The sequence below is a fragment of the Anolis sagrei genome, chromosome 4 (assembly GCF_037176765.1).
Source record: "Anolis sagrei isolate rAnoSag1 chromosome 4, rAnoSag1.mat, whole genome shotgun sequence".
Classification (NCBI taxonomy): Eukaryota; Metazoa; Chordata; class Lepidosauria; order Squamata; family Dactyloidae; genus Anolis; species Anolis sagrei.
The window spans coordinates 221,238,634-221,252,887 of NC_090024.1; the positions used below are offsets into that span (position 1 = coordinate 221,238,634).

Below are 14,254 nucleotides of genomic sequence, written 5' to 3' on the forward strand. Positions count from 1 at the left end.
AATTCCCACTCCAGTTTTAAAGAGTGTAGGTGTTTGCCATTAGCTTGCCTACTCAGAAAGGATCTGACAACCCCAGATTGATACAGCAGGCTCATCAATTTAACAAAATGATATTTAAAGTTGTCAAATTGACTTCCCAAAATTTATTTATTTATTTACTATATTTGTATACCACCTTTCTCAGCCCATGGGTAATTTCTTCTTTAGTAGTGCGCATGTGCTGAAGCACCAGCCAGAATGCACCCTCCCCTGCTTGAAAAATTAGTTACTCGTCATATCTGAGGTTATAATTCTCCAAGGAAGAAAGCTGTTCCTAAATATCATAAGATTACCTGCTGAGGAAAGAGAAGTTATAAAAATGTAAACATTCAACAAGCAAAGAAATCCTTTTTTCTTCTCTCTTCCAGAAAAAAAGCAAGTTTCTGCCTCCTTCTATACAAACCAGTCTGAAATATAAAATCCTGTTATGTATTCCAACACACTCTAAGACTAGACTAGCGTATACACAAAGCAGGGCTTTCTCTGCAACAGCCCTGACTGTGGAACTCCCTCCCAAAAGGACATCAAGGTGGTTCTTCCAAGTTTCCAAAGAACAACTGTATTACATTATTAGTTCTTAAAATTGGAATGGCTGTTCTAGCTGTCTTTGCCCGAGTTTCAGCATATTTGAAAAAGCGTATCTTAAAACTGTTTTGAAATGTTCTTATTTATATATGTATTCAGTGTTATACTTTTTTTAATCAATTGTACATCACATTGGTTTCCCTGATGAGCTGGTTCAGGTGTTTTGGACCTCAGCAGCCTTAGTCACCTTGGCCAAATGGCCACATTCTCCAAAACACCTGGAGGACCAGAGTTTGGGAATATCACAGATTGATTACACTCGAGCAAGCCTAAATACTCTAAAGCCACCAGATTTCATCTGATCTTGAAAACTTACTCAGCACTGGTTATTACTTAGATGGGAGATTGCCAATGAATACTCATAAACCCAATTATGCTGGATAACTACCAGCTAGTCTCCAATATCATTGTTTTGAGGCAGGATTCTGGAACATGATGGCCTCCCAGGGCCCTTCCACACAGCCATGTAACCCAGAATATCAAGGCAGATAATCCACAGCTGGATTATCTGAGTTCACATTGCCATATAATGCAGTTCAATGTGGATTTTATACAGTTGTGTGTAAAGGGGCCCCAGTTGGAGGTTCTTCAATTAAATAATTATTTAGATCTGTTTCAATCTGGCTTCAGACCTGGTTATTAGACCTTGGTGGATGACCTACACAGGGAAGTGGATTGGGAGCGAGATCCCTATTGGTTCTGCTGGATGTTTCATTAGCCTTCAGTATTATTGGCCATGGTATCCTTCTAAGCAATGTTTCTGGAAAGATGCTTAAGGGGTACTGTCCTCCAGTGGGTTCCAGTACTTCCTGGAGAAATGAATACAGGTGGTAGTGCTGAGGTTTTCATCAGACCCCATGGTTTCTGACCTGTGGCATCCCTCATAGCTTAATTTTCTGTCCCATGCTATTCATCATCTATATGAAACTGCTGGGAGTGATTATTTGGATTTTGAAGTTGGGTGTGAAGAGTGTTTGTTGTCAGACTGAATGTGGGAAGACAAACAAGCTTAGTCCAGTTAAAACAGAGATGCTTCTGGTCCGTCAAAAAGCAGATCAGAAAACAGAAATCTAGCTAGTGTTGGATGTGGGTACACTCCTAAGGAGGTTCTCATGCTTCTGGTCTCAGATGTGAGCACTGATGCTCAGATTCTCAGCAGTGGCCAGTACACCTAAAACAAGTATGTTAGCCCCTCCAGGTTGTTGGGATGTCAAATCTGGCTACAGTGACACATGCTTTGATTATGATTTACTGTAACTCTCTCTACATGGGCTGCCTCTAGAAACTGGAAACTTCAGTAGGCCCAAAATGCTATAAGGAAGATACTCTCATACTGAAACAATTCCACTTGGCTGCTGATTCAAAGTGCTGGTCATTATCTTTAAAACTCCACACAGCTTGGGTCCAGATTGTCTGAAATACCGTATCTTTCTATACAAGCCAGCCCAAGCTTTTAGGATCTCCAAGGGAGGGCTTTCTCAGTCCTGCTAGCATCATAAGTATGTTTAATGAGGACATGGAAGCCTCCTCGTTATTTTTTTCCACCAGCAGCCTTTTTATTTAACAGGCATTGGCTTTTAACTTGGTATGGAAGATGAAGCTTTTAATATGGGACATTTATTTAAAATATATATAATAGTTAGCTCAAAGAATCTAAACCTTTCACTTAAAAGTGAAAGAACAGTGTATGATTCACTAATGTAATGAACATTATCCAAGTGACATCTCTTAATATGTATGTAATACACACATTAATACAAGTGGGAGGTAGCAGTTGTTTCTAAAGTTGAAATTTGAAGTTCAAACATTACCTTACATAACTTGAGTGGAGAGTGAAATAGGAAAAGGCCATTAACATTTTAAAAGCAGCTGTTGTTCACCGAGCTGTACATTGAATCCAATTGTACACTTAAGGCTTGCCTGCCGGCCTGTTTTAATAGACTTTACATATTCCACCCATAAATAAATAAACATTACCACAGTCTCCTGGTTCTTGAATATGTATTTTTTTACTGAAAAAAATCATTCATAAATTAACAAATACAAAAATGTACAAACACATGGGTAAATAAATGTAATGACACAAAGGATTGCTTCGCTGAAAATTGTGTGTGTTTTAAAACACTAGATTTCAGTGCAAAAATGTACTCCTGGCACCTCATAGAAAACCATAAGAGCAAGCTCAAAACAACAGAATAAAAGTTACATATGATTTAATGCTATCTCTGACAGTAGGCGTTTGGAAATGCACGGTGGTTGCTCAGTTGGTAAACTCACTGAAGGAGCTTTTACAAAAAGTAGTCGATTTGAAAATAACTGTTTTAGCAAATAAAGACCCACATGGCTCATACAAAAAATACACATTTTATCATAGTGTTCTGCCCCTTAGCAGTGTTAGCTGACAGTGCTGATGGAGATGGGGAGCAGTGGCCTTGTTGAAATTTCAGCTGCCAATGTACAGTTCTTTTAAAAGGAATTTTTTAAAAAACATCATAACATCACATGCGCTTGACAGTTATATTTTCAACAGTTACATTTGCTATACATTATTTGACTTAGCTGATAAGAGTTAACAGTGCACATTTTAAAGATATTCCTTATTTTTCAAGAGGGGGGGAAAGGAACGTGATTGGAAAAAAAGCAAAATAAACCAAAAACCATTGATTAGGAAGTGAAACGGACCCTTTCATGTCAATCTTTTAGCAAGTGCATTTCTGAGCAGAGGTAATTCCTTTTCTCATTCAAGAAGACTGAGCATAGTAGAAGAATGGCCACCTGTTGTGAAAGCCTGAGAATCTGAACTGCCATACAGCCCAATGTCTGTCTGGATATATGAACATGAGATGGTGAATTCAGACAATTTGAAATACATTCCTCATCTGAAGCACCATTAAATAAAAAGCACTGGTTTGCAACAGCTTTCCAGGGTTAAGACGGAATGAGAAAGCGTGTGTGTTATCCATATATGAAAACAAAAAACAAAAAAATCAAAGTATTTATTGCTATATGTGCCATTAAGAAACAAAAAAAGACACAAATCCTTACCTCTGCAGCAGCCATGAAAGGTTCCCTTATGAAGTATTTTAAAGCATACTTACCAGCATTCTCAAGAGCAGATCTGCTGCTCTTTCATATGGGCTGATAAGACACGCACGCACACCAATACACACACACACACACACACACACTTCGATTACTCCTTTGAGAAACAAGAAAATAGGTCTGGCTAGTCGCACCCATGACAGATGTATATGGGAGGTCATATATCCATAGAACCCAGAAAACTACGTGTAAACTATGCAAATTACAGAAATTGAAGGCAACAATGCAAAAGAAATTGAAGTACTTCTCACATTAAGTACTCACAATCTGTGTCTATAAATATATATATATATCTTAAAGAGCAATCCAAACAGACATTTACCAGAGTTACAGGCTCTAGCAAAAAATATATAGTTTGTACATACTGTATAAACAGATTGGTTTAAAACCAGGAAAAACAAACAAAACAGAACAAAAAAGGCACACATCTAAGATGACAGTTTCAAACAAGAGCTGGATCTCTGAAACTGGATGGAGGATATGGAACAAGCACTTCTGTCCTATACTCAGTTTTTTTTTTCCTTTTAGCTAATCTCAATGCCCTTCATTCTTTAATTATGATTTGGAGTCTGGATATATTTGTCCCAGTATCTCTAACTTGTGCAACTTTTCTCTGGCTAACAATCATAACCAAGAGCTCCAACCTATAATTTTAACCTATATTAGTTCAATGTACATTTTCATTTACACAATAAATATATCAAAATACTATTTATAACCTTCCCTATTCCAACGGTTAAGCTACAGGAATCACTGTAGCATTTTTCCAAAGACAAGCAGAATAATTTGCAAACTTAGATGAAACATACAGCATGAAAAATAAAAGTTTGAGTGGATCCTTTTTGGATAATATTTTAAGAGAATCTGTCCTTTATTAATCTAAAGCTAGGGTGAAGGCATTCTCTTAGATGTTTAATTACCATTATGGGATGTCTGGCAGAATGTGATGGGAAGAGAATAAGAAAGGCTATATGCATTTTCAAGTGACCAAAATTAGTGTCATTTCTTTTGTGAATGGAATTCCTACTCCCTAAAGGTGGGGGGAGGGGGGGGGTCCCCACTTCTCCCAAATGCACTGCTATGGCTTCCATTTGTTAAGTTTTACAACCTGCCAGGGTCCCGATCCTGGTAACAATTAGGCAAGTAGCCCTGAAGAGAATTACTGACATGAGTGTCATCATGATGGACTGAAGTGCTTGGACTGTGAGAGGCGTGCTTGAGTTATCTTAAGTTGTAAACCTTCAACTTCAGTTTTGAATTGTAAAAGATTTTTTTTAAAAAAGAAAGGAAAGCAATTTATACAGCTTATTTACACCAACACTTCTTTAAGAAGCGATTTTTGTTGTCTGTGTATATATACATATATTCTTCTTCAAGCAGGTCAATTAAAAAACCAATACAAACACAAATGTAGAGAATGATATCATTGTTAAATAGCAGTTCATCTCCCATTCGGGCCATTGCCTACAGGACACTTCCAGCATCAAGAAGCCCAAACGGTCCTTGTCATCCAAACTGGTTTTATGAGCAGAACGGCGCATTTGATCACAGTTTGGTGTTGTTTAGGGAGATGAAATGCTGGGACAGAAGCAGCAGGTCACACCATCCTTCTTTTAAAAAAGAAATCAAAGAGCAAGTGAAGTCTGAGCTCGCTGCACAGTCTGAATGGCTCTATAGTCCGTCGATCTGTGTGCGTGCTTTTGAGTATTATTCTTCAAAATACTGTGATCCTTCATTAGACACAAGATTTTTCTTGTCCAGCAGACATTTACAAAACAATATTTGAACCTGTTTTCCTCTTCTCATATTCTTAGTATTCGTTTACCAGAGCCAGCTCTGGTGTCAGGTTGACGGTAATGTTTTTATACAAGGCGTCATATGTAATATTTGGAAAGTAGTTTAAATTATTGAGGCCATCCAGTTCTTGCCTCTCTTTGGACTTTCGCAGAAGTGCATACCTATTTGTGGGAGGAAAGGGGAAAAAAGTTGGAGACATTAAAGGTGGCACTTCAAGGACATACCTGTGTTAATAGGAATATACATCCTGAGTATAACCGTTTTGTATTAAGAACATCACCTGCCTTGAAATAAAGACATAGAAGTTGAATATTCTTTATCTGACATCCTTGGCTATAGATCTGCTTCAGATTTCAGATTTCATTTGCAGATTTTGGAGTATCTGTTATTTGCATATACATCTTGGAGAAGGGACTCAAGTCTTAACATGAAGTTCACTGATGTTTCTTACACAGTTTATACAAATAACCTGATGGTAATTTATACACACTATTTCTAATAGCTTTTTTTTTTTTGCATGAAACAAAATGTATGTACACTGAACCACCAGAAAGCAAAAGTATCAGTATCTCAGGCATCCATGTAGACCAGTGGTTCCCAACCCATGGGCCATGAGACCTAAAATAAGGTCCGCAGATGGGTGTGTGTGCTGCCATTTGACTGGAGCGAGCGAGAGAAGGGAGGGCAGCAAGGGAGGAAACCAGGGTGTGCAACCCTATCCACTCTATCCAATGCCAAAAACCAAACTAAATCTAAAGTTGAATAAAAACTGATTCATAATACTTCTCCATAACAGGAGACTGCTATAGCAAGTCATTGGATTTGATATCTTCCACACATCTTATTCTTTTCCCCTGTTCAAATAACTTGTTTTACAGTCAGCCTTACCATTTGATGTATAAAGAAACTACTATAGTCAATGTTATCAGTAAAATACACTGTTTTGAAGTGTGGTGGAGTCTCCTTCTTTGGAGGATTTTAATCAAGATTGTATGCCTATCTGCTGAGAGTGCTGGACAGAGTGGCCCTTGTGGTCCTATCCAATTCTATGATTCTTCTTTGATTCTATCTAAGCAATTTAGGATTTATTCCTATCCTGGGGATTATGTCATCTCTCTGGAGGAAATGGAGCTCTGCCAATTGAATGTAACTGCTCTAATAGGCCCCTGTAAATCTCACTAACATAGATGTTGTGCCAAGAAAAAGGGAAACCAGCAGAGTAGGCAAAAATGGGACACATCACAGGTATGAAATATAAATATCACATTCACAGCTTCATGGAACTACTGGCAAACCCATAGCGGAACAGTTTTACAGCACAGTATCTATTCCTTCCCATCCCTTTCAACAGAATAGATAAGTCTGTCTTCCTCTAATAAAAAGGATGCCTCTCCCCTCTCTTTGTGCCGAGGGCTTCTCTGGAAATGAAGTGGGCTCCTTGGATTTCACCTTCTTTGAATGAGAAGCAGTTGCTTGCTCTACCTAATGTTTCATGGCAGCCTTCATTGAAGACATTGAAGGAGGAACAGGTTTCTCCAAAGTTGATGCAGGGACTGATATTGGGGGGCCCACATCTGACTGCTTTGACCCAGTTTGAACAAAGCTGAGGAAGAAGATGAGAGGGCCTGTTGGTACAGAGAGGAACAAAGCCTTGTCTCCCGATTCTTCCTTGCTTGAGGCTTACAGGCCTTGCAATGAATGTAGGAGTAGACAGAATGTCCTTCGCCTAAGCAAAGAAGGCACTTTGAATACCCATCTGTGTCAGGAAGTTTACCCAAACACTGCTCACACTGCTTGAAGCAAGTCATGGAGGCCATACTGGACTAGGTCGCAAACACCGTACTCACAGAACAAAATGACTCAAAAGCGGGAGGCTTCAAAGCACAAGGTTGGAATTAAAGAAACTCTCGTTAGAAACTAAAAAGAAGTCCAAAAATAGAAGAATAGGCAAAGTCTGAAGAACTAACAAGCTTGAATAGTGAAGGTTCCTGAACCGGCTACAGCGTGGATGAAAGGAACTGAGGGATTTTGGTGGCAACCAGGCCTTATATAGCGTTGGAATGGTGGGCGGGGTTAATGACAAAATTTTCTGCCTCATGATTTTAGAAAGTTCTGAACAGTGCTCTGCACCTGCACAGATTAACCAATTGTGTAATTCACAGAGAAATCATAGAAGTATGTGTGATTCAGAGAATATTAGATGTATATCCATGTGTTATTAGATACATGAACAGATAATCATGCATGCTTTAAGCACCTATGAAATCAATTCTGGTACTGATAGTCTATTCCTATGCTAAGAATATGTTCAGAGGCAACCTCGTCCTTTAATTTTTATTCTACACCTGTCTGTGCACCAATTCCACAAACAACAGCTGCCAAAAACTTGATAAGTCATCCAAAGGTTAGGTGCAAAACAGCCATGTGATGGTGATTGGTAAAAAAAAAAAAAAAGCTCTCCCATAAATTTAGAACCTCAAGCAATTAAGTTAAAATTACATTCATTCTAAGCATTTTAAAAAAAATCCTAGTCTCATGGTTAAAATTTTATTAGTTCAGTGGCTTTCAATTAGAATACTAGATATACGATAGCATTTTAAGGCAATAAAACTAAACAAACCTTCCTCAAATAAAATAAATGGTATGTTTACTGGTATGCCCCTGGTTCTATGCTCCGTGAAAGAGAAGCAACCCAAATAAAAAAACAATGGAAATACACCAAAATAACACTAAGGCAAATATACAAACTGTTGCCAATAAGTTTTCAATCACTAGATTTAAGAAAGATGTGTATTATTTTACTTTTTCATTGAGAACTAAAGACTTTGGCCACTTTCAACTACAGAAACATCGAAGAAACCTAAAGTGTAATCTACTGAACAGCTCTGAAACTGAAATCCAAGGGGGATTTCAAAAATCTAAGAAAAATAGTATTAGTGCCATATTTTCAGACTTCCTGAGTTTAAGACTGTGACAATGAGAGCAAAGCTTAGATTTGTTTATATTTTATTATGATTTCATGTGAAATGTATTTGTTTCTTCACCACACCTTGTTTCATGGTTTTCAACAGTGAAAATAATTAAGGTGGTTTAAATCTCTCATTCAGCAATGTTTAAAAATACACAAAATAACCTCCACAAACTAAGACATATTGAACACAAATTGTCTTTACACAAAGAATATTCTGCAGATTTCACTACATTCCACGGCTTGTAGATAGTCATGTACTTTTACAACTGTAAGTGGTATCTAACAAGAACAGAGGTCACTTTAATACGCAGTACTGAGGATCCTATTACATTCCATTTTGCAAGGTATGCACAATTGCCTTTGAAATGGATGAGAGATCTTGAAGGGGAGAGAAAATAATGCCATTTACTCTAAACACAATCTACGGTTATCTTCTCCCCCAGCTCCACATGATGCATTTGTGGTTCAATATAATGGAATATATATTTTCTAACAAGCCGTGGAAGGTAAAATGCATGCAAATTCTCTCTAGCCAGAAGTTACATAGGCAGTGGTTCTCAATCTGTGGGTCCCCAGGTGTTTGGGCCTACAACTCCCAGAAATCCCAGCCAGTTTATCAGCTGTTAGGATTTCTGGGAGTTGAAGGCCAAAATATCTGTGGATCCACAGGTTGAGAGCCAATGGACTACAGCATTCTTTTGAACACTACTTTTGGGAATGGTGTTCCTGGACACACAATTTGCTGAAAACCTGCAGGATTTTGAACAAGAACTTGGAACTCTAGTCTATAGTAGTTTTGCCAATTGGCACTTAATCATTTGAAACACCTAAAGATTTGGCAAAGTCTGAAGATCTGGGCAAGGGTTTGTCAGGAGACAAGGATGGCTGGAGCAATAAGAAAGCTGGCAGCCCACCCATTTGTCTATTTGGACTAAAATCATACAGTTGGAAAAGATCACAAAGGCCATACAATCCAACCTTCAGCCATATAGGACAATACAATCAAAGCACTCCCTGCAGATGGCCATTCCAGTCTCTGCTTAAAAACATCCAGAGAAGAAGAACTAGTAGAGTTTGAAGCAGTCAACACAATTTCCTACTTTATATATCTGATTTCCCATTGTGGGAATGGTTAAAGACACTAACTAGGAAGCTTTTCATAATGCCTTTAACTCCATCCTGATTTTTTTTCCAGGTGGGAAGACTTTCAATGTATGGATCAGAGCTGCTAGCAATGAATGCCTATGTATGAAGTCTGCATTTTCAAGCTATTCATGATTGAAAAGTTCACTTGCCTTCCTAAGAACTGCACTTCACCTCTATGGTGATGAGGAATTGACTTGTATTTCCCAGTATCTCCTTCGGGCCGAGTCACCAAGTAACCTGCATAGTGCACCCTAAGAGAAGGAGAAAGAACAATATTTCAGTTCCTTTGGTTTTGACATTCACCAGGTCTGTAAAATCTGAGCCACAACCACTTCAATATGTTTTATAACCAAGCACCTTTCAACATATTTCAAATAAATTGCTGGATTAAAATCATTTTCATTTTGAAGCAGGATATGCAGCTTTCTACAGATCACATGTTTTTCAATAAGGAAATTGAATATCTAAAAAACTAACATACATTAAGACCTGGGACACAGAATTTCTCAACCTTGTCCTGAGCTATAACTAATGTGATTGCTCTTTAACTTGGAACTTCCAGAACAACATACTTTGAAGAAAAACAAAACCTCTCCCCAGGAAACAAATTCTCTTCTAAATGTCAATCAAGATGGTTGAGAGAATATGGAGAGGAAGCAAGTTAGGACTGTGTCATAGTTTATGGAAATTCTTCCTTAGAGGTCATGTAGAGCTAAGTGTTCAAAAAAGAATATCGTATGAACTGGAAAAGGACAGAAAGGGACAGCACAAATTAATCAAGGACCACAGAAACTCCTATGTGAGCAAGTATTACAAAGTTTGGGGCTGTTTAGCATAGAAAAAAGGCAAATAATGGTCAAACATAATTCGCTGACATGTGTCTTCAAGCTTACTCCCACTTATGACAACACTCTATTTTTCTTGGCAGGATTATTCTGAGGAGGCTTGCAACTGCCTTCTCTACAATTAAGGAAGTGTGACTTGCCTAAGGTCACTCAGTGGGTTTTCATAGCTGAGCAGAAACTTGAATCTTGGTCTGCCAAAATGCTTAATATAGCAATCCAATCTCTGCACCATGCTGGTTCATGCTACGGATGCATAAAATTTGGATGGTGTAGAGAGGAATGACTGAGGAGACTATTTTATTTCCCTTTAGGAATACAAGAACCTATTTTCAGAATCCACTGAAGCTGAATGCTGGGGGGTTCAAAACAAACACAACATATAGTTAATTCTATTAAATCAACAACCCAAGATGGTCACCTAACCCTAACCCTATGCTACCAGTGGACTTCCAACAGGCTTCTGCTTGGTGATTGCAGGAATAAAGCAATGTTCTAGATAAGCCTCTAAAGCTTTTATGTTATCGGTGTTACTGTGCAATGTTGGCAGCTATAGGCACATGGCCAAATAACACAAGGAACCACAAAGAGCATTCCAGTAGCTTCACTTGCCAAAATGGGTGTGTATGATGCACCCAAGTAAGATATGTCCCTAGCCTGCAAATATTTAACTGAAAAGCATCCTGCCACATTTTTATATCAGAATACAAAGACTGTCCATCTGCTTTTACAGTAATTTGAGAAATGTATGAAAAAATCATACAAGTTGTTACTTGCATGTAATCCATCTGTACATATCCTGGTATACACATTACCTGTTCCAAAGGTCATCATCCTCTCCGCCCCAGCCCCAGAAGGCATTTGGAAAACCATTGATTTTTTTGAATTGTTCAACTGTTAAGCCACTTACTCCTCCAAAGAACTCGTTGTAAGGAAGGCTATAATATGAAGAAAGAAAGAAAGAAAGAAAGAAAGGAGAGATTTATGTAAGTTTGTGTTGAACAAATATAGAATAGGCCAAGTGCATTTTTGTTGGCATCACCTGTTAAAAATAGTTTTCCAATCTTTATGTTCAACAATGTCTGCCTCTATTTCTCTATGTAGTTTTTAAAAAGATGTCTTAATGTCATGAATAGAGGAGTGCAGTTACTTACAGATACATATATTTATCCAGCTTTGCTGCAAAATGTCTTGGCATCAGCCCACATCCGTAATAGTTACGGTCATTTTCAGGTATATGGTCCACATCATGAAAAATCAGACAATCCCAGTCCAGGTCCTTCATTGCTTCCCGAAAGCCAACATTGAAGAGCATGGCACGGTTAAAAGGTTGGTTACCAGCCTGCAAGAAAATTATATAAAACTTACATTCAAAATTGTTTATAAAGTAATCTATCTTTAAGGCATTTCATGTTGACTTCAGGTATCTGGAATGGATGAGTATGCATATGCTGCCTTCACTTTATATTATGGTTAGTTTTTCAAAGTTTAAAAAACTTTTCCCAAATTAAACTCCTCTTTTTAACAGATTAAATACCCAAAACATCAGATCCCATCTGATCTAGGAAGCTAAGCAGGTTCAGTTCTGGTAAGTATATGGATGGGAGATTTCCAACAAATACTCAGTGCTGTAGGATATTTTTTGAAGCTGACAAAACCATTGGAGTATTCCTTGTCTAAGAAAACCCAATTAAATTTAGGGGGCTATCATAATTTAATTGGCAACCTGAAAACATATACATATACTGGAATTTTTCTCTCTTTTTCAACAGACCAAATAAATCAGTTAGCATGATTGATGGCTTCTACAATAACCTCAAAACCTAGCTACTAAAAATGAAAAGGCTACAGAAATGTCAGAATCAAACTTGTTGTTGAGTACTAATACTTTAACAAATAATTATTGATTATATGGCTATAAGGTACTGGTCCTATCAGTGTAGCATAATAAAATTAAGTGATCCAAGAAGATTTGTTGCAAATAGACCACAATTGAGAAATGCAGTTTTGCATCATGTGAAAACAGTATCCCATCCAAAGTTACATTTTTCACTTCCAGACTAGACATACACTGTAGAATTAATACAGTTTGACACCACTTTAATTGCTATGACTCTATACTATGGAATCATAGGAGTTTTACAAGGTCTTTAGCCTTCTCTGTAAGAGTGCTTCTGCCTCACTAAACCACAAATCCCAAAATTCCATAGTATTGCACTATAGCAGTTAAGGTAGTGTCAAACTGCACTACTTCTACAGTGTAGATGTACACACAGTCACCTCATCAGTCCATCTTGCCTAGTATAGTCTATTTTAAGAGGACTGAACTCAGGAAAAAAGGGATCTCAAAATCAGTCCAAGATTAAATGTAATGATCTTACAGCTTACAAATAAGGCCTAGTATTAAGCTATGATCGAAACGTTTGAGGGAAGACCAATACTAAGTGAGATAACATATACTATATATCTAAAAAGTTTTAGATAGCACATGGTTGTGAAGATTTGTACCTGTAATCACTGAAGGAATGCCGTGGGCAAACTCAGCACATTAATGCTGGATGAGTGGTTGCATCCACTTCAAAGAAAATATACATTGTTTAAAGAAACGGTTCTGCACCTTTGGATATGTAAAGTGCTGATATGTTTCTCCAAGTAGGTGCTTAGTATTTCAGGGGGAAAAAACTGAAGAAAAATTATTTCTCAACCAAAAGTAAAGACGTAGACAAAGGTAGACAGAGGATGGAGGGCTATCTAAATTTAAAGTAATTATGTTTTACTTGAAACACTGCTTGAACAGGTTGGGCCTCTCCAAGATCCCATCTGCCCAACACTATATAGGCCAACCAGTTTGGGTTTGTAGCCTGGTCACTTTTTGCAGCCCGGAGGCTATAAGCATTACAGGTCTTGCACAATTGTGTGCTTCCATATGATATTATGGATGCGCAAACAGATACTGAAAGGGGATTTTCTGAACCTGTGTTCACCTCGTGATTTTAATGGATTCCCCTAAGAATGAGAACTATAAAGAACTAGCTGTCCCCTGCCACGCAAAATGTATTGGATTGATTAAAGGATGTACTGAAATATTAACTATCATCTCCTACATGATTTGGAATTCCACATGCCAGTTACAGGAAGAGGACACTATCTAGGTATCAGCTTTGGAAGTCTCGATTGGTATGCAATTTGGCAACTATTAACTGCAGCTACATGCTGAGCATATTCTGAGAATTTAATAGTACTGTTCAATAACCTGTGCAGAATGCAGTTAACAGTCTCTCTTACAAAACATTTCTGGGAAAGAATAGCATTACAAATCTGTTCTGGTGGTTAATTCCATTGTTAAGAACCTGTTCTGTGAAAGAAAAATGAACTCACTTACTTGTTCAATTATATAAAATGCAAATTGTAAACGTTGGTGCTGCAACATTGGAATAAGGTGTCTAAAGAGGACTGGCAGATGCTCATAACGATTACGGAATGGAACAAGGATTGCCACCTAAAAAAACAGAATTCTGATTAGCTCCTCTTTTAACTCAGAAGCAACCTGAAATTCAAGAATATACAAGTGTCCAATGTAATACCCCCAAGAATATGAAACACCAGTGGATATGATATTCCAGATTAAAATTTGTAAGAATGACCAACACCTTCTGTTTCATTTCTTAAGAAAGCAAACCGGCATTTCATAAAATTACTTTTGGCATTTTAAAATTTGCAGCAATTCCAAGTTGAATTATAAAAAGAGCAAGAAAGTAAGGATTTTAGATCT

General features: G+C 37.7%; 1 protein-coding gene across 1 annotated transcript in view; it reads right to left on the reverse strand.

Annotated features, from left to right (window-relative positions):
* Window positions 1–2,614: 2,614 nt before the first annotated feature.
* B4GALT5 (beta-1,4-galactosyltransferase 5) overlaps window positions 2,615–14,254 on the reverse strand; it is a 64,286-nt gene continuing 52,646 nt past the window's right edge. The window contains exons 5-9 of the mRNA XM_060772133.2: window positions 13,865–13,981; window positions 11,637–11,824; window positions 11,298–11,420; window positions 9,790–9,891; window positions 2,615–5,684 (exon numbers count right to left, since the gene is read on the reverse strand). Of these exons, the coding sequence (XP_060628116.1) occupies window positions 5,537–5,684; window positions 9,790–9,891; window positions 11,298–11,420; window positions 11,637–11,824; window positions 13,865–13,981 (678 nt within the window). The 3' untranslated portion in view covers window positions 2,615–5,536. The remainder of the gene's footprint in view (window positions 5,685–9,789; window positions 9,892–11,297; window positions 11,421–11,636; window positions 11,825–13,864; window positions 13,982–14,254) is intronic.